Raw genomic sequence first — 20,989 nt, forward strand, 5'->3', positions numbered from 1 at the left:
AGTAGTTATCGACTGCTGATATATTTGGCATTGAAGAAGTAGCTATCTACTACTGATATCATAGCTATCTACTGTGATATTGGTATTGATGAAGTAGCTATCTACTGTGATATTGGCATTGATGAAGCAGCTATCTACTGCTGATATTGGTATTAATTAAGCAGCTACCCAGCAAACAGAAAAACGGTTTAAAACGTTTTAAATAAGTTATAGTTTGGCTTTTGGTTTAGGTAAAAACGTTTTAATAACATTAAAATGTCGGGTTATATAAAGGTCATGATAACGTTTTAAAACGTTTTGTACGAAAACACACTACAACAATATTTGTAATTGTTTTCAAAAAATGTTATTGTAAACTATTTTTGCAAACTTTTTTGGCAAATATTGTGTCAATACAAAACATTATGTTAAAATATTTGAACCCAGCAAACACAAAAATGTTTTTAAAATGTTTTTTTTTTCAAATCCTTTATAACATTTAAATGTCGGGTTATATAAAGGTCATAAAAACGTTTTTAAAACGGTACTGAAAATATTTTGGGCAAACATTTTTCGCAAAATATTTTTTCAACACCAAAATAACATTCTGTTTAGAATGTTTTGTATCAAGTTTTCAAAAATGTTTTTGGAATGTTATTAAAACGTTTTTATACCCTTTATATAACCCGACATTTAAACGTTTTCTGACAACCTTTTATAACCTTTTGGGAATGATGTCGAAAACGTTTTGTGTTTGCTGGGTATCTACAGCTGATATTGGTATTGATGAAGTAGCCATCTACTGCTGATATTGGTATTGATGAAGTAGCTACCTACTGTGATATTGGTATTGATGAAGTCACTATCTACTGTTGATATTGGTATTGATGAAGTAGCTATCTACTGTGATATTGGTATTGGTGAAGTAGCTATCTACTGCTGATATTGGTATTGATGAAGTAGCTATCTACTGCTGACATTGGTATTGATGAGGAAGCTATCTACCGTTTGGTATTGATGAAGTAGCTATCTACTGCTGATATTGGTATTGATGAAGTAGCTATCTACTGCTGATATTGGTATTGATGAAGTAGCTATCCACTGCTGATATTGGTATTGATGTAGTAGCTATCTACTGCTGATATTGGTATTGATGAAGTAGCTATCTACTGCTGATATTGGTATTGATGAAGTAGCTATCTACTGCTGATATTGGTATTGATGATGTAGCTATCTACTGCTGATATTGGTATTGATGAAGTAGCTATCTACTGTGGTATTGGTTTTTATTATACTGTGCACAAAAGGTATATGTACACTTAACACAAAAACAATAACTGGAAAGCACTAAACCTAAATTAAATACACCATGTTGAAAATTTTGCTCTGCGTGTTTTCATACCTCCCTTTGCAAGTAGTGGCTTTATTTTCCCAACAATTTGAATGAAAAAAGAGAGCAATGAAAAAAGGTTCTTCAAATGTGTAAATCAACCACAATTTTATGCTGTGTAATTTTGAGCACATGAAAATGACATCTTAATCAAAATTTAGTTTTAAAAAAATCTTTAAAAAAAAAAAAAAAATTATTCTGCATTCGTTTTTAAAACTGCCATATGGTGCAATACCATAGCATCTCGAGAAAAATGTGAGTCCAGTTGATTAGTTTCTGATTGCAATTATCCATCTACTGATTACTATATTTGTACTTTGTTTAGTGTCTTTAAGATATTGCTTCTGTAAGTGTATAGATATGTGCACAGTATGATTATATACTCCTGATATTGATGGTGAATTTGTCATCATTTGTCATGTTCTTGAAAGAAAATGCTGCAAGTGGGACCACAATAGAACAGCCCCGCAGGGCAAGTAAGAAAGTGTGAACTCCTGGGTCGAAGATTCATGCATTTAAAATCAAATAATTGGATTTTTGTCAGAAAGCGTTTCTCGGAGATTTTTGAATTTGTCGTAATAGCGTGATAGTGTTATCATTTTGTGCCACTTTTACTGGTGAAGAGAGTTTTGCATGTAAATCAGCGATAGCATCAAGTTTATCAAGAGTTCTTTCGTGAAATCAAAAGAATGCATCAATTACACAACACATTTGTTTTACTGTTTTTACTATTTTATCATGATGCAGGAATAATGATTCTCCTTTTCCATAGGAAAGATAAATAAATATTTCACATTCTGCTGTAAAATTAAATACATGTGCACGTCAATGATTTTATCATGGTAAATACTGTTCTCTTAGTCACTCAAGACATGTTAAAAGACAAGCAAATATTGCACACTAAGGTCCGTATGCACAAAAGAGGGTTAGAGAGGGTCTAACTGTTTAGACCTGGTCTAACTGGAATTAAATTCCATCAGGAATGGTCCTTAACTCTTATTTCCTTCCTAGAGTAGCTAGCAAATTCTAAAGATTTTAATGCAACGTTCAAAAATAATACAAAATAACCATGATAACTAAAGCAAATGTTAAGTAAAATGTATGGTACTAAATTCCATTTAGACCAGGTCTAACTTTAGACCCGGTCTAACTCTTTTGTGCATACGGACCTTATAAGTTTATATTACTTGTTGGGAGAGAAATTAGACAAAATAATACACTGATGTTGATGCGAATAATGCGTCTAATGCACGAGCCCGAAGGGAGAGTGCATTAGACACATCAACATCAGATATGTCATTAATTTTACATGTACAGCTCTCTTCCCTATTAAAAGTGGCACAATTGTGATTTTACCATTTTGTTGTTAAATAAACATATCTCAAGATTGCAACAAGCAAATTGAACAGAACAAACGGCACTTGAGAGCTAAGACTGCACCCATGACGTTGATGTAAGCATAAAGTCACAAAACTATTTTCTAATTGCCAAAGAGGGCGCTTTTCACTTGCACAATTTTTTTTTTTTGAGACAGGCTGTACATATCTTACTTGTATCAAATGCGCTATAAATTTTGAGGAAAATGCAAAAATAGGCACCAAACTGGCCAGGGGTGTAGTACCCCCTTAAACAATTTCTTTTCTATTACCGATTACTTTAAGGGATCTAAAATCAGCGTTTATTGCGTTTCGACAGTATTTTTTGTGGGACATGAGAGCACATCCGACCTATCGAATTGTATTCTGAATACGAAGCATGTCTTTCTGATATCAAATAATTTTCATTTTTTGAAAATCACAATATAATACAAATTTTATGACAAATTATAAAAATTTGATATTTTTCAAATTTTTGATATATAACAGTCCTCGAAGTAAATTATATAAATCTAATGATATATTCTTAAAGTGTATGTAGCAGGAGGAAAAGCCGACGGTCAATTGAAATTGTTGACCTTTCATATTGAAGATATGGATTTTTTTCTCAAAAAGACCTAATTTTTTTTGGTGTTTTGGGAAAAAATCCATATCTTCAATACGAAAGGTCAAAATTTTCAATTGATCGTCGGCTTTTCATCCCACCTACATACACTTTAAGTATAAATCATCAGATTTATAAAGTTTACTTCAAGTACTGTTAAATATCAATTTTTAATGATTTGCCATAAAATGTGTATTAAATTGCGAGTTTCAAAAAATCAAAATTATTTGATATCAGAAGGACATTCTTCGTATTCAGAATGCAATTCGATATGTCTGATGCGCTCTAATGTCTCAAAATAAATACTGTCCAAACGCCCTTAAATACTCACAGAAACGTCAAGAGGCATAATCCTAATACAATTTGCCTGCTCTATGATAAATTGTTTTCATTGATTATAAATTTCAATCAAAATTATCAATACTAGGTCCTATAATTATTTTATCAACAACAAACTATTGTCGTCTTGCTTGATTTACACACACAAGCCTAAATACAAATATTACTTGAAAAGCCGGGACAGGATCTAACGGGGTATTAATGAATATTTAATGAACCAGTTTCATTTATGTATCGATTCATATCAATTTGGAACAATTCAGATATCAATATTTCATCATTTAGTGCTCCGTTATAATATTATCGATAATCAATACACCATCAAAAAGGCGCTTTAGCTTGGCAAACCCTATGTGACGAACATCAATATTTAGAGTCTAGAAATTGTTTATTTTCACTTCAATATTTTCATTTGTATGAATTATCTCTCAATAATTAAGAATATGAAGCAACAAATTGCAAGAGCAAATTTACAAATCATCAGTATTGCAGATTTTTAAAATGAAGAAAAATGTTAATTACATTGGACTACACAGATAATCAGTTGCGTAAAAATATGTAAGCACGAAATGTAATTGATTATAATCATATTGCTATGCCACCACATATCGATCATCACAATCAAATTGCTATATTTTCAAGCAAAGTATTTCTACAATTAATTAACTATTTTTCTTGGATAACCTTGCTCAATTGCGATTTTTATTTGAATATGTCTTTGTCTTTTCGCATGATACCAAGAAAGGTAATAGGTCAAACAATTTTGACAATTGAGATAAATTAGTCATCTTTTTTACTATTTAAAAATGATTATTTTTGGTTTTTAGAATCAAACACTTCTGGCAACAATTATTTCATATTTGCAAAATGATCCATAATCATAAGCTGCCGGTGTCTAAACAAAGGTCTACATTAAGTCACGATTACCCCCAAGAAGCACAAACACCGTAAGATCAGAGTCTGTCTTGTATTTCTCAAAGCGAGGAGTTATTTGGAAATTAATAAGTCAATTTAGCAACGTGAGATCTGGGGCGCTACCACTATCTCCGTGTGTTCTTCAAGACATCAGATTCACCTGTTAATTGTTCTTGTAATGGGCGTTGTTAATTAACTAATCATGCTAATGGCGGAGCAGAAGTGCACCACACCCTTACTGACATATCATTCGTTGATTGTTTTCATTGGCGATGTTGCTGAGTGATATCCAACAAGAAATCGGGACGCTACAAGCATGACAAGTCTTGAAGACTCGACCCCGTTTTGAAGACTCGACTGCGTGGATGTTACAAATTTAGGCTACAAAATGGTCAACATTATGGCCAAACGACCCACGCACAATGGCCATTTAATAATGGTTATATTCACTCTCAGTGAGGAACAGAATTCTTGGAACAAGGATGAACCATCATTATGATGTATCATCATGAGCGCATTTTGACGACACGTCGATACCTTAATCAGACGACAATTTTTCACTAAGATACGAAAATCGTCTACAGGTAACCATGACATCAACCGCTCGCAAAGATGCCGAATTTCATTACAAACGTAAATTAGACAAATGGAAGTCGCGATCTGCCCGTATCATCGGCAAAGCTCAAGCTTTGAACAGAACACAAGACAAGAAACTTGAACATGAATTAGGTATGATAGACAAAACACGCGAATACTGCGTCCGTCGGACTCAGGAGGATATCTGGAAAGTAACCGGGTCGGACTGTCCAGTACCGCGTCTACCCAAACCGTCGGATTTGCCGTCGTATATGGCAGGGGCACGACCTGCAGCTGTTACTTTGCCGTCTCCAGCTGAATTAGCGTCGTTGTTGCCCAAAAAGATTGTACGGCAGCAACCTAAGAATAAGAGAAAGAACTACACACATATACCAAGGAAGCGGTTGTCGCTGATGAGCTCTTCCGAGATTCAAGTCTTCCACTATCGTCGCTTGCTTGAAAGACAACAAGAGATCAAATCTCAGGTTGTCACTATATTTTCTTCTTTGGTGACTGAAGAATCTGAAGATAACAAAAAGAATGACACCGCTAAAAACAGTACACAAGGTGCTTCGGAGTCTTCTGCAGTAAGTACTACGCCTAAATCATCTGCGGCACCGAAGGTACCATTTAGTGCCAAATGGGCTTTTGCGAGAAATAATTTAAAGGCAATTACTGAACAAAAAGAGCCGGAACCGGAATCGAAAGATAAAACAATAAATTTAGATGAAAATAATAATAATAGGAATGAACAATCGGCTGCTCCGGGGTCTATCAAAGTCGAGGTAACCAGTATAACGATTACCCGAAAACCGATACCAAAAAACGAAACTACACCTAAACGTCGTCTTAGTATTGATGAGACGCCAAACGTTTATGGAAACCAACCAGCAAACAAACAGAGTCCAATATCAACACCAGCGCCTTATCGGTCTTCCACACTCAAAGTCCAACGCAACCTACGTCCTCATTCTAGCTATGTTAAACCAACCGCCACAGACGCACGAATCTTGAAGAAGCCACGACCTTCAACCTCTACAGGTGTGAATGACAGCAGGTATTCAGACCGGCTATCTGGAAAGAGCAACAATGTACTCAGAACAAATTACGTCGAGATGTATCAAAAACAAATGCATGAACATAAAAAGAGAATGTCCGGTGGTGGGAATTTATCTGATCAATCTAGACGAAATTCAGTGGTATCATCATTCACATCTGTCAGGAACACATCAAGTATGAAACTCACCGACGTGGAAGATTTTCACTCGGAGGAGGAATCCGAAGAAGATGCTCCCAAACAATCGATCATATCACGAATTGCTTCGAAAGTACCAGTTACGTCTAAACATGTATCCCCACTGTCAAAAACGGCAGCATACAGTCCACCGTTATCACCAGGTGCCCTGACCGCTAAAGACTCATCATCGTTTGGTGCAAAGGGCGCATTAAACGTGAGCCCATCTGCAGCAGGACTGCAAAGTCCGAACACTCCGTTGGGTGATCCAAGCGCCAGAGGTATTCGTCAAACAGGTGCTACACCTGTAATACAGAAGCGTGAATCGACTTTGATGAAAGAAACATCGGCGTCAGCACGACACAAGACTCGCAGGATCTCATTGCAGAGAACTGCATCTGGAGTGATTGTATGCGAGAAATTGTATAACGAGATCCAACAAAGGAGAAATGCTAAGAAAGAAGAGCTTGGTGTTGCCGAAGACACTATTGAGGGTGTTGCAGATGTAAAGAATGCAACAGATCTGTATGAAGAGATGAAACACTGTAGGTATTTAAGGGGTAATGAAGATAATTCGGCATCCTATCAACCATTGGGCAATCAGTTGAAGGCATTGAGTCTAAATGGTGTACCTTCTGATAAGAAAGGGACTTTCTTGAGTAGGTTAAACGAAGAGTCGAATACAAATGCTGAGTAAACAGGCTGGTGTAAATTTGACGACCAATCTGCGTGAGACGACGTACTGCAACGTGTACACCTTGGAAAGTGCATGGCGGTATATGGCAAACTTCTAGATCTGCCGATTGCCGCGAAGTAGCGTCTCACCTTTCAGCTCACTTCCGATTCCAGAAAAATTGCATTAAAAACATATTATCCTGTTTTGACAAATGAAACATATAGCTAATTCCTTATCCTATATTTAGTTCTAACTGGCAATTAAAGAAAAAAATTAATATTTGACCAAGTTTGATATAAAATTGGATTGATTGAGCCCATATTTATTGGTCGAGCTATGAGTTTAAAAAATATTGGACGAGACGTAAAATCCAATTTTTATCATTATTATGTTTTGGATCCATATTTTCACAGGCTTGGACTCATCAAAACATAATAATGGGGGGGGGTTGTAGGGTGTTTACCTGTGCTGTGACAATCAAACTCAAAAACTTTTACGAAGATTTATTTCAGGTTATAATGCATTCTAATTTTTGTAAAACACATTTAGTATTATCCTTTCACAATTATTTATAAAAATTGACATAAAATATTAAAATTATGAGCAAATTCTTATATAGCCAACATTTTTAGTCCTTAGACTTGTGCTGAGTCTGTGAATTTTGTGACTTCAATAATTGTTGGAACTTGCAAAATTGTATGTTTTGGCCAATTTCCCCTCAAATTGCACAAAATTGGACATTTGTTGCCAGTTAGAACTAAAGGATTAGGATTTAGCTATATTTCATTTGGTAAAGCAGGATAATATTTTATTAATCCATACAAATTTATTTTTCTAGAATCGGAAGAAGACACGGAAGGCTAAAAACGTTTTCTGTAAAACATTTTGTGTTTGGCTGTCTCCATTCTGGTCATGTTATCATTAACTCTCTTCACGCGGGTGTCGACTGAAGACGACATGTTTAAAAAAAAAATCAAAAATTCAAAAATTTCAGAAATGTACATTTTCATGACCATATTTGGAACCAGCATGAAAATTGCATTAAAATTAGTACAAACAAGCCTAGTATTGGTTCAGAAGTTCTTAAAATAGCTCTTGATATTTTGAGAAAATATTTCAAAACTTTAACTTTTTCCGTTGATGAAGCGCATGGCTAGCACGCAGCTAGCATTAAGCTATAACAATCGTTCTTGACGTTATTATATCGAACAAAAACAGTAAAGCAAAAACGCCAATTATTTTTTATATTGCTCAAATCAAAAACAGTATATTTGTCATTTTGTGTATTCCACGAAACGAAAGGGATATACCAACAACATATAAAACAGCCAAAAATAACCAAAGAAACTATTTTCTTTTCTAAACACGTACATGTACGCCTCGAAAAATGGGCGATAATTTGCAATAATTGATGTTATAAACAATTTAGACTATTTTTGAGGTGCCAAATATTACGATTCGGTTGTTATTTATATGTAAGAAAAACATACGAAGCAGAGGTTTATTGAAGTAAAAAATCTCCTCTTGCAAAATGTACATAATGTAACTTTATATTTGTTTGAAAATTTATAACATGTATGCTATTATATAAGCCAATCACATTGCCAAAAAGATGTTTTCTAATGTAGCTTTTGCTCCATTTATTTGTATTCTACGTGTATAACACTCGAATTTATACGATTGTTACATGAAATATACTTCATGGTGAAGTACCGTAAAACCCCGTCTACAAGCATATATAGTGTTTTTATGAAAGCTAAATTATTTCGAAGCAAGCGTAACTATACCAATACAATAGATTGGTCTTAAAATAATACTTGTTTATATATACTTGGATCCGTAATTTATTTGCTCAAACTCCATAATGGCGCCTAGATTAATGTATAGCTTTCATCAGAAGCACACTATATGCTTGTAGACGGGGTTTTACGGTATACGATTATGTCTGTAAGCTACGTATAATTACAATGTGCCTGACTCTCAATCATTAGAAAGGGTAAGACAGCACTCTTTTATTTCAAGTATTATAAATGTTCTGTGAACTTGTACATATAGTTATGACACTGCGCTCAAAAGATGCATAGGTCTTAATTAGGGTGCACGTACACGGGCAGGGGTGCTCATGTGTATGTTTAAAATGCAGTACACTTTCCGAGAGGATCCGGGACCTGGAAAACGCACGTTATCACCAAGTTTGTTGCATCAAGTTTATTGCATGTACTCAACTGTTAAAAATAAATAATTGAGAGTTGAATGCATGGTGCACGGTGATTTTCAATTCTGCGTATGTGCATTTTTGTGTATTTAGTTAGCTCTGATCTACCAAATAGGCCTAATTATACAAATGAAAAGCTTAACTATAATCATGTAAATTACTTCGCTCATCTCAGCTAAAATCATAAATGTTATAGTTTTTTCGCGCGTTTGACATGTACTGTAAATTTCACATCATTTGTTGAATGGCTCTCGTTAAATTGCCAAATGTTTAACAATAATTTTAAAGTTAATGAAGATGAACATTTTTTACTTATTCTCAGATTGGACTTGTAGATTAATAAAATATAGTTTGATAATCAGTGATTTGTCTCGTTTGTAGTTGAAAATGCCCAGATTTTAATCCAACTGGTCTCCAATTGTTCCTTTGGCAAAATGAATCAAAATGAGAAAAGTTGCATTGTTTTGGATGTTTTGTTACACAAGTAACGTCACAAAAAAATGAATTTGCTATGTTACCAAGGTAACAGACCATCTGAGAACTATATTCTTTATTTAATGTTCTTGCAAGAGGAGTAATCTGAAACCATTTGTATCAAAATCAGAGAAATTGTTCAATGTTTGTCCCCTGTAGAATCCAAATTTTGACATCTGACCGTTTCCCCTATAACTCAAGAACTGTACATCGAAATAGGTTAAACTATACTTTTTTTGTTTCATCTTGACGAGATAACTACATTGGCAGGCCTATGGTTTTTAACAAGATTTAACAAACTACCTGGGACATACCGTTCTTGAGTTATAAGCAAAACGATCAAATCTTGGGGGATGGTCAGTTTTTTTTGGCCACACAGGGATCAAAACTTTAAAATGCTCCGATTTCAACGAAAATGGTCTCAAATTATTCGTCCTGTATAAAACAAGTAAAATAAGGAATTGTTGTAACCATGTAGGATGCTTCGATACCTGGGAAACATCACGCTATATAGGTAATGGTCAATATGTGCATGTATAGGTTGTACAGGGGATTGACCTTTATTGCCCAATCGTGTCAATAACAAAGCATTTTAGACAGTGCAAACGATTCCTTTTTGACTTTTTGAGACCATTTACGTTGAAATCGGACTATTTTTAACTTAAACTTTTGACCCCTGTGACAAAAAAAACAAAAAAAACTAACCACCCCACATTTCTGCTTATAACTCAAGAATGGTATTTTGCAGGTAGGTCAAACTATACTTTTTATCCTTGAAATGAGAGGAATATTATTTGTTGTGCTTTTTAACCAGATTCAAATTTGACCATTGTGTTGACCTTTGACCTTGAATATGGTCGGAGTGCCGGGAATTATTTTTGTAAACATCTTTTATGTTTTTTATCTTTTATCTTCTATATATTTTCTATAGTTTACAAGTTGATCACGTTGGAGCCTTTTCAAACAATTGATTACTACGATAATACGATATACGGATATTTTGTTATCTCCTTGGTTGTTTTATTTCAACTCATGACACAACATAAATACTAAAACAAAAGTGACAGTAAAACACATGACCAGTCCATGTGAATTATTAGTATCCAAAATAGGGTTTGTCCTATACATTAAAAATATTAACACTTATTTACAAAATATACAATTTATTTACAAGTTTAAAACGGAGTGAGCAGAATGGTTATTTCTTAGATCGTGTATAAGAACTGTCCAGTAATTAATGTTCGATTATTAAATTATGTTGTCGCTTGCAACTACAGGGTGTCCCTGAAAGAACTGTATCGTCGGAAACTTAATTGTTTGGCTATTTTAACGCCAAAATTAAACAAAACTAAATAACTGGTGTGGTTGAGAAACAAATCAGCTATCACATACTTTTTGAATGAGGCGTCTATTTGTCATTGATAGATATTTGACTCCGTGAAACGGATTGAAAATGAGTCAGGTTCGTAAAGTTCTTTTATTTAAAAAACGGAGCGGTCAATTGTCAAAATAGTACGTGATATCTGATATATACCTCAATCACATCGGTTATTTAGTTATGTTTGGTTTATGCTTTAATATATATATTTATTTTAAAAATCCGTTCCCGACGATACAGTTCTTTCAGGGACACCCTGTAGACTTTACCATTATACGCAGCGTATGCCCGGTTCATAGGGGAGACCGGGGATGGACGTTACAAAATTTACATTTTGCCCCATATAATTCCAATGAAAGAACTTACACACTCCATCTTGGGTCTGTGGTTAGCCCATTATGTTTACTAAAATTTGGGGCATACAAAACATGAAAACATCAAACAACTAATTAACTACTAATTAACTAATGAAGGTAATTTTTTGTAACAACTTACCCCGCATACCGGGTAAGTTGTTACACCATGTGGGGTAAGTTGTTACAATATTACAAAATTTTATGGTCCTTTTATAGGCCTTTAGAAGCATTTAGATCATTTTTATTCTATAATAAGTTCATTTATATTAAACTATGATGCTCTTATATTATGGTCAGCCGCTTCAACTCGCAGAGAATCACCATATTCCAACACACGTTGGGCAGCAGCCTTCCATAACATTAAGAGGTGTTTCCCCCTCTCTGTCTTCCTTTTCCAGATTCTTGGCATCATTAAGAGCAGAACAATTACAGCTCTAGGTAAAGCAAAATACACAGTAAACATATGAAATATTTAAACCTGAAAATTGAAACAAAATTTAGTTCAACACATGTAAAATGTAATTGGGTAGGTTGTTACATGGGGTAGGTTGTTACAGTGTAACAACTATCCCCATAGGGAGTTTTACACACATAAGCCATTATAACACAACCCTGAGGCAGAATTACAGGTCATGACTCGGTGATATATTAGTGACCTACACATACTATATTTACCATAACAAGCTAGCATTATGCACCTCCAGTTGTTAGAGCTATTACAATATTACAGTTTTGTCAAAAAGTTACTAGGAAAGGACAAAAAAAGTTTTTTTGACTTAACTTTTTAGTAGAACAATGGAGAAAGCTCGCGATTGGCAGTATACCCCATCGATGTGTAAGCAACATATGGATGTCAGTTAGCCTGCCCTCTCTTATTCCAGCTTGGCACACTGAGAGGTGTAACAACTTCCCCGTGTAACTTCCATCCCCGGTCTCCCCTACTCCATACGCAAGAAAACAAGATGCATGCAAATTACCCAGCTTGTGTATGCCTAAAATAGAACTCCGTAAACGATCAGAACTTGTATAACTGTCACACGAATTGTGTATCTCCTACACATATTTTGTGTACATTTTACACGATTGTTCCAGTTGAAATCCATCATCCCCTATATGGAAGACATGACCGCCGATGGAAGATATGAATTTAATCTTCCAAAGAGTGAGTGTGACTCAAATTATGGTTACCTAAATGTGTGATTCCTTCCATAGGGGTGTATGGATTTCACTGAAATAGCAAAACTGAATTGCCCAATGTACAGTATAGATCGAAACACGGTACGACCCACTGTAGTGATTCCTAATTATATCGCGGGGTATAACTGAATCGTATATTAAACTTTAATAACGAGAAACAATTCAACTTATTGCTCAGATATGATTATGATATCGACATTCGCCATTTCTATTCTGTGCAGATGAAATTTGATAATATTTCAACAAAACTATCAAATAATTATAGAAAACAAATATAGGCCCTAATATCTCAATATCAATGTCCCAAATACAGACACTTTTACTACCCTAGCCATAACTTTATTTTTGGTGTTTTTTAAGCATCTATTTGAACCAACGCATTTTATACAGCGTATAACCTACTGTACTTCGACCAAGTCAATAAATCTGTATTGTCAGTTTGCATTCAACATATGTACAAAGTAAGCATCAAAATTGACATTGGTAGCAGCAGCGTGTATAATTTCATAAAAATGGCACCCTTGCCAAACCATTTAAAAAAAACCTTTTTCAGGTCAAACTTGACAAACTCCAGATAGGTGTTGGTTTGTTTTTATAATATTGCGGACACTTTCTCAAGTCCTCGGTATACTGATAACATTAACACGACATCAATTGTTGCGACTCTGCAAAGATTAGCATATCGCCATCATTTTACAAGCCCTTTTCAGTTCGCATGGAAGTATGAAAAATCATGTCCAACTTACATAGTAAGCAGCATATCATTATCAAACTGACAGTTTTGCATTTCACATCATCAAAGAATTTTCCAGTTCGTTACAATGATGGCACTAACGTTGTATACCAAAACTGTCCAGTTCAAGTTCATATAATCTCGCATGTGTAAATGGTCTTCTCCGTTTTACATTTATCACACTTCACATTACAACACCAGTGGAATTGACAATTACACCTAGACTCCACCTCAATCTTTGTCTTCATTACTCTCAGTCCGCATTTAGTGCATAGTCTCTTGCAACTGTGATGCTCCCACGCGGCTAGTTCATCAAGTGAAGTTTTATCTTTAGGACTCCGCAGACACTCACGGCCTTCCGTACCGCGGGTACCGATGGTAGAATTTTCGTTACAGTAATCAGGAGACTTCTCCAAGTAGACCAAATGTCTCTTTTTCAAAACCGTTGAATCCTCGTTGGTTCCTGCCGTTCTCGAAGCAACCTTTCCATTGATGAGTTTTCCACGAACATAATCTACTCGGATAGCATCCAGGTATTTCTTCTTGAGTATAGATCCGATGACACGGAAGTCAGCGAGTTGGTCCCAGCAGGTTTGGATCGAGCAGCTTCCTGACACACCATGACACTTGCATTGCCGTTGCATGTTCTTACGAACAACCTATAAAGAAGTAAATAGTATACAATTAAGAAATAGATTTAACATTGAAATTTGTACCTGTTAGCAGTGGTATTTTCCCCATCAGGATCTCATTAAAGGGTTCGGTCACACTCGATAGACAAATTGATTTGGAATCGTAACATTATACTCTTTCGTCTACTGAAGATAGCAAAACATTTCTACATTATAGTTTTTATGTTGCGCTTGGTTCAGCGACGTGACGGACAAAATATATAATATTCGTACATTTTGTATTCTTTTGCCCAAAAGAGTCAAGTTCTATTATTGCAACATATACTTGTAAGCATGATAATACATCATGCAAAAAGAGCTATTGGAAACTACTAACACAGACGCCTCAAAAATATAAAGAAAATCTTTTTTGCGTTTATATTTCAAATGAAAACAAAGTTCTATTAATGATGGGCCATCGCACGTGACTCAAACTGGATATTTTCAGTCGATTAAGATTAGATCAAATATTAAATCATCTTACCTTTCTTCCTACTTCGTTGTTATGGAGATTGGTGACAGCTCTCGCATCTTCACCCGTCTCTAAACCGTCGATGAAATTCTTGGAAATCCTCTCAGCGAACTGGACATCATCACTACAACCACCCCACTGCCAGTCATCACCGCCTAAAACAAAGTGAAAGGAAAAACATATAATATTAGTTATAATCTCTGATTTTTTTTGCTGGAATATTTCAATTTTGGACACACACCTTGATCATGATTGGGTGAAAAAACATGGAAATCTGGGTTATTCCTTCATGTAATTTTACACGAAATTAGGGTTAGGGTTAAGTTTAGGGTTGGGATTACGGTTAGGATTAGGGTTAGGTCTAGGATTAGGGTTATGATTATGATTAGGATTAGGGTTAGGATTAGGGTTAGGATTAGCTTACACGAAATAATTACATGAAGGATCGACCGAAATCTGGAATAACCCAATTGCGAGTAGGCCCTACGTACGAGGACGTTAGGGCTCACTACGGTATATAATATGCGTTTTCTTATTGATAGAGAGTCTCGTGTTACCAGTTGGGTGGTGGGCCTTTTATGGTACAAGTGAGTTAGAATTCGAGGTAGGATATAAAAGATATCAACATACGTTTCTTTTTTCTCATCTTCTCTGGTTTCTTACCCTGTTGTCCGACTTTGCTGTTGTCGCACCCACATTTGCTGAAGTCGCCCAGACTACAATTCTTGGTCAACGTGAACACAATAGCGGCGGTGCTGATGGCATGAACAAAAGACATCTCACGAGTCGCTGTAAAGAAGCACAAAATAACAAAATCTCACAATTATTAACTGAAATAAGAACATTGGAATCAAAGCAAACAGTTTTGAAATACTCATGTGTACGACTACGAATATTAACACTCTTTCGTGAATAAAGTTAGCCTCGGTTCGAAACTTCTGGGCTCTGGGATGGTTTTTTTTTTTAATTTCAGAAAATTGCTGATTCCAACCACTGCACCAGTTTTTATGTCTTACTCACAACACTGTAAAGTTCTCAATATGGCAAGAAAAAATTAGAAGGAGCCTACAATACACTGAGTTGTGAGTAAGAAATAAAACAGTGTTGAAGACATAAAAACTGGTGCAGTGGTTGAAATTAGCAATTTTCTCTGGTTATTTTCTCAGAACCATGACAACGACGAGAGGTAGTAATCTGATATTATCATTTACAGATCAGAGGTGGGTGGGCAGGATATGAAGACACCTGAATAAAAAAAAACGGGAAAAAATAGAAAGAAAAAACCACCATCTCAGAGCCCAGAAGCCTCGAATCGAGGCTAGAATAAAGTTAGCTTACGTATTTTTTTTGCCGAAAGTATTTGAAGCGAAATAGTAGACTTGATCAGTTCCCTCGGATTGCGATGTCCAACTGGACAGCGAGGAGAGTAGTGCCGATACCGAGGCGCGCAGCGCCGAGGTGAGAAGAGGCCATAGCGCCGACATCGAGGCCGAAGGCCGCCAGATTGTGGATTATCAGTGTTGGAGGACTCGGGACTCGGACTCGGACTCGAGTCCGGACTCGAGTCCTTTTTTCAAGGACTCGGACTCGGACTTGGACTCGGAAGCTAAGGACTTGGACTCGGACTCGGACTCGGACCCCAAGGACTCGGGGACTCGGCTTCGAGTCCTCCTCGAGTCCGGTAAAATAGGGTCTTTTTAGGTCTTTTATTTTCGTTCATTGTAAACTTGATCAATGATCACATCACATGATTAATTCAAGTAGTTTTACATGCAAATAAATTCAGTTTGTAAATCAAAGTAGGCCTACAATCAAAAAAGCAAGATTGCTTTCAGTTATATCTTTAATTGGTTAAATGGATTTTAATCATATTCGTTTGTTTTGACATGACTGCTTTGTTAGACGCAAGTCTAGAATGTACATGAATAATAATAATACTCTGTGGCACTCAAGTTAAATTTTGGTAGGGGTGTGCGGCGCCGAACTTTGGGAACTATAAGAACTGATTTGGGGGCAAAATAGGGGCTTGATGAACGGAAATTTGAACATTTTTGTGGAGGTCTGTGAACTAAAGTTGGGCCAAATTATAGGCTTTGGAGCTAACAAATTCAAAATATTTCCAAATATGAGCTCAAGACCTACAATTTTCAGAGTGTTAGGCTCAATGAACTGGAGCATGATGCAAATGTGTTAAGGGACTGCCGGAAGCCTGAAAAGGGACCCCTGACTGCATCTTTTGCCTCTCTAAAACACAAGCCTAATAAGTTACTGTGAGTCTGTGATTATACTCTGTTTCCAAGGTATGCTACCTAAGGGTAAAAAATTTTGACCGATCGAAAGGGAGGCGAAAGGGAGGGTGGAAGCATTTTTTGACACTGGGGGAACAAGCAATTTTTGGCACATATGGCCGGGGCACCTTTCAAATTAAATGCTCTAAAAAGGCTTAGAAAACAGTACGGAAAGGCTTACATAATACAGATTTCCCTGCTCGCGCGCTGTGCTCGAAACATAATTATCTAAACCTTTTAAGGTTTGTAAATTGGGATCCCCCCAAAATGGCATGTGCAAAGATTTTTGGCAGGTCGGGGGGGGAGTTAACGATTTTGGCAGGCCGAGAAGGGATAAGCATTTTTGGTAATTTCACTCCTCCCCGGGCTCAGCATAATTATTGCACAGCCCCAAAACAATACTAGGCATGCTAGGTGGGACTAGCAAATTATGTATTTACAAGAAAATAATATAGAACTAAAATTCTGGTTAAGTATAGGCTATACGTTGATAAATTATTGGTGAAAACCCCGGGCTTTAATTTGATACATAAGGACTCGGACTCGGACTCGGACTCGAACATTGAAGACTCGGACTCGGACTCGGACTCGGACATCAGAAATTGGCAGGGACTCGGACTCGGACTTGGACTCGGACACCAAGGACTCGGACTCGGACTCGGACTCGGATGACGAGGACTCGACTACAACACTGTGGATTATATGGTAGTAGCACACCTGGTAAATATTTGCTCGTGTGTTATGGGTAGCGGCAGAGGCTCTATACTAGAGCTACCGGTAATGAAGGTAAATTTTTACAGGATATATATGGCTAAGTTCTTTTAATGTTTTGAGAATTACAGAAAAAAATCTTAATTGCAGGTTAAATCAACTTACGATGCAATTCGGTGAATAACGACAGCGAGTTGTCGGGACAATTCCATCGATCCCACTTGAATTGATGTTTACACTCCGACATGGCGTGGCCTGCTCCAGCTGCTAGGCTGTCAGAGTAAGACAAATAGGTCTGTGGAAGAGATGACAAAAAATTTGAGATCGATGTCAAATGGTGGAGTTAGAAGAGTTTGTTTAAGATTACTCTTTATAAATCAAATCACCATCATAGCATAAGCTTTTATTTTCAACTTTGCCGCAACTGAGATAAAGTTATACGTTTAGCCATATCATGTGGCCGGGTGTGTGTGTGTGTGTGTGGGGGGGGGGTTCAGTGGCGGATCTAGATCAGTCAGAAGCTGAGACGAATATACCTAACAACTTTTAAAAAGCACGCACATAATTCATAATCATAAGAGATCCATTCATCGAACCATATCGATCCTTTCAATAAACATACCCAACACGATGCTAATTAGATAATGATACCTAAAGAAAGTTACCGCCATGAAAAGGGGTCATAAATGACATTGACAAAACCCTCCATAAAATGATGCTTTAAGTCCCTTTCCAAGTTAACCCGCTTTTATTAAGTTTTATCGCTTTTGTCAAGATTTGGAATTTTGTCTAATTTAAGAATCAGTGAAGATGTAAGGCCGGTTAAAATTAATGTGTTGGTTCTCGTCCCCTCCTTTCCCAATTTCTGGGATTTGCAAAGATTTTTTGTTTTTAGATTTTAATATTTTTTAGACTTTGGAATGATTTATGAAAATCTCATGCATATGAATAAGTTTATTAGAGAATAGGGATCACTTCCAAGTCTATTTGTGGTAATCTATATAGGTGGTTTATCCCTCAGAATCTCACACTTAAAAAGGGCCCATCCTTTCCTTAAGCACTGTTGGAAAAGACTGAAAACTACTGATAATGCTCATTTGACATTGAAAAAAAAACTCATTCCCTCATCAATTCATGAAAATCCTCTGGACGAGAACCAACATTAATTTTATACGGCCTAGTAATCTTCTCGGTATAAGAACTGCGTGCTAGCCAAAGGGTGTAACATCAAAAGTTTTCGAGATATTTTCTCAAAATATCAAGAATTATCTTAAGAACCTCTAACCCAATACTAGGCTTGTTTGTACTCATTCTAATGCATTTTTCATGCTGATTCCAAACATGGCAACGAAATGGACAATTTTCAACATTTTATAACTTTTTGTCTATAGTCAAAACCTTTCTCAGCAAACACAAAACGTTTTTAAACAGGTTTATTTTGGGTTTTGGTTTTGGTAAAAAAACGTTTTAATAAATTTAATAAATGTCGGGTTAAATAAAGCTAATGAAAACGTTTTGTATGAAAACACACTACAGAAACATTTTTTGAATGTTTTCGAAATGTTTTGTCAACATTTAAATAACGATATGTTAGAATGTTTGCAGCAAATTATCAAAACTGTATTTGAATGTTATGAAAACGTTTATTTATACCCTTTATTATATACTTTATATAACCCGACATTTAAACGTTTTCAGGCAACCTTTCTAACCTTTTGCGAATGATGTCGAAAACGTTTTGTATTTGCTGTGTAGAGGGCTAACGATTGCAACAAATATATTAAAATACAACATTGGATGGTATAAACAATAATAATGCTTCTTACCTTTGAACCAGCTAGAAGCAGGTTACTTGCTTGCGACCTGTCAAAAACAAACATTTTAATCTTAAGACTTAATTTGTGTTTTTAAAGGCAATATGTCAAGCTTCTGAAATATTTGGTAAATTTAGTATGGATATAAAGCTGAAATCGTGCAGATTTCATATAATTTTATTTAAAAATACAAACAATTATCGCTAGTTTTTGAGTAATCCACCGCGTATTTACTAACCGACACGATTAAAGCCCACCTCGTGTGAAAAAAATGCATTAAAGTTACTATTATTATAATTATGTTTTGCATCATTTTAACTCGACATAAACTCGTAAACTATCTATCAAAATTGTTCAATCTTATGTTGTTCAATGAAAGACACTATTTCTGTTATAAAGTCATTTATGCTATCATAATATTGTTTTTATTTACAATTAAAGATCTAAATGCGTGCGTGAGATGCATCCCTAACATCGCGATACTAAAAAAATCGTTCATGGTATCATAATATTATTTATTATTACAATATAAAACGAATGTGTGCTTTTAAGATGCCCTAACTTCATGGTACCGAAAAACAAACACTTAATTTACTACTCAAAGAACTTGCCCTATGAAATGCATGATCTATATTGCAAAATACTTACCAGCCATTAATGAAGCAATGTACCTGCATCGCAGATAGCAAACAAAAATATAAAACTGCAGCAACTTGACGAAACATGATGAAGAGTATTCCGCAGAATGCTGATAAAGTATGCTATATTCCAGTATCAAAGTATGATTCCAGCAGATGTTAAAGTATCCTATATTTTGTTTTAGTTGAATAGCGTAATGAGATGTTGTTCTGACGGTAGCTACAGTAAATGTGAAGTTGTAAGGAGGTTGAAGTTGAATTCCATAGGAGGATCTTCCTTTGTATATCCCGAAAAGACAATCGACATGAGTGCACATCAAACGTCGGCCGCCACTTCCTCTCTATTTCCATGAGACAGGCAAAGAAAATAACGAGTGGATCACGGCTGCGCATTTACTGCTAAAATCGACGAGGCGTATCCTTCAAACTTGTCGTGGGAAATAAATCAGGGGGAATTATGAAAGATTCACAGGGAGGGGGGTGATATTTGTTGAATTACGTTACATTTATGCCTACAAGAATAATGTGATACTGGCATAATAACAAATCCCGAATGCACTGTGGGATAGTTTGGACAATTTGAGGAAGATAATACTTTGTGCAGCTTCCAGCACATTAAAAGGTAGAGAGGGAGGTCGGGAGGGGCTTTGTCGAGCAAAGCGCTTTTTAAGATATAGTCCTAGTTTAAAATAAGACAGAAAAATCAGGAAAGTGATAAAAATTTGGGATGCCTTTTCACTTATAAAAGTATTTTTTGAATGTTATTAAAACGTTTTTATACCCCTTTACCGACATTTAAACGTTAACGTGCTGTATTTGTTGCTGGGACATCACGTCACATCATTCCCCAATATACAAAACTGAGACGATATTCGTCTCAGATGCAAATAAGGGTTACATTATTAGGTTATCTTATTTTCATATTTCAATAATATTGAATGAAGCAAATGCCA

At 35.8% G+C, this 20,989-nt stretch overlaps 1 protein-coding gene across 1 annotated transcript; it reads right to left on the reverse strand.

The window, feature by feature from the left end:
• Positions 1-13,355: 13,355 nt before the first annotated feature.
• Positions 13,356-20,397, reverse strand: LOC140172146 (protein Wnt-8b-like). Its single transcript, XM_072195483.1, has 6 exons — positions 20,047-20,397; positions 19,411-19,447; positions 17,750-17,879; positions 15,249-15,374; positions 14,598-14,740; positions 13,356-14,101 (listed from the first exon to the last, which is right to left on the reverse strand). The coding sequence occupies exons 1-6, from the start codon at positions 20,121-20,123 to the stop codon at positions 13,574-13,576; spliced, it is 1,041 nt and encodes a 346-aa protein (XP_072051584.1). The 5' UTR covers positions 20,124-20,397; the 3' UTR covers positions 13,356-13,573.
• Positions 20,398-20,989: the final 592 nt, after the last annotated feature.

The sequence above is a fragment of the Amphiura filiformis genome, chromosome 15 (assembly GCF_039555335.1).
Source record: "Amphiura filiformis chromosome 15, Afil_fr2py, whole genome shotgun sequence".
NCBI classification, from domain to species: domain Eukaryota; kingdom Metazoa; phylum Echinodermata; class Ophiuroidea; order Amphilepidida; family Amphiuridae; genus Amphiura; species Amphiura filiformis.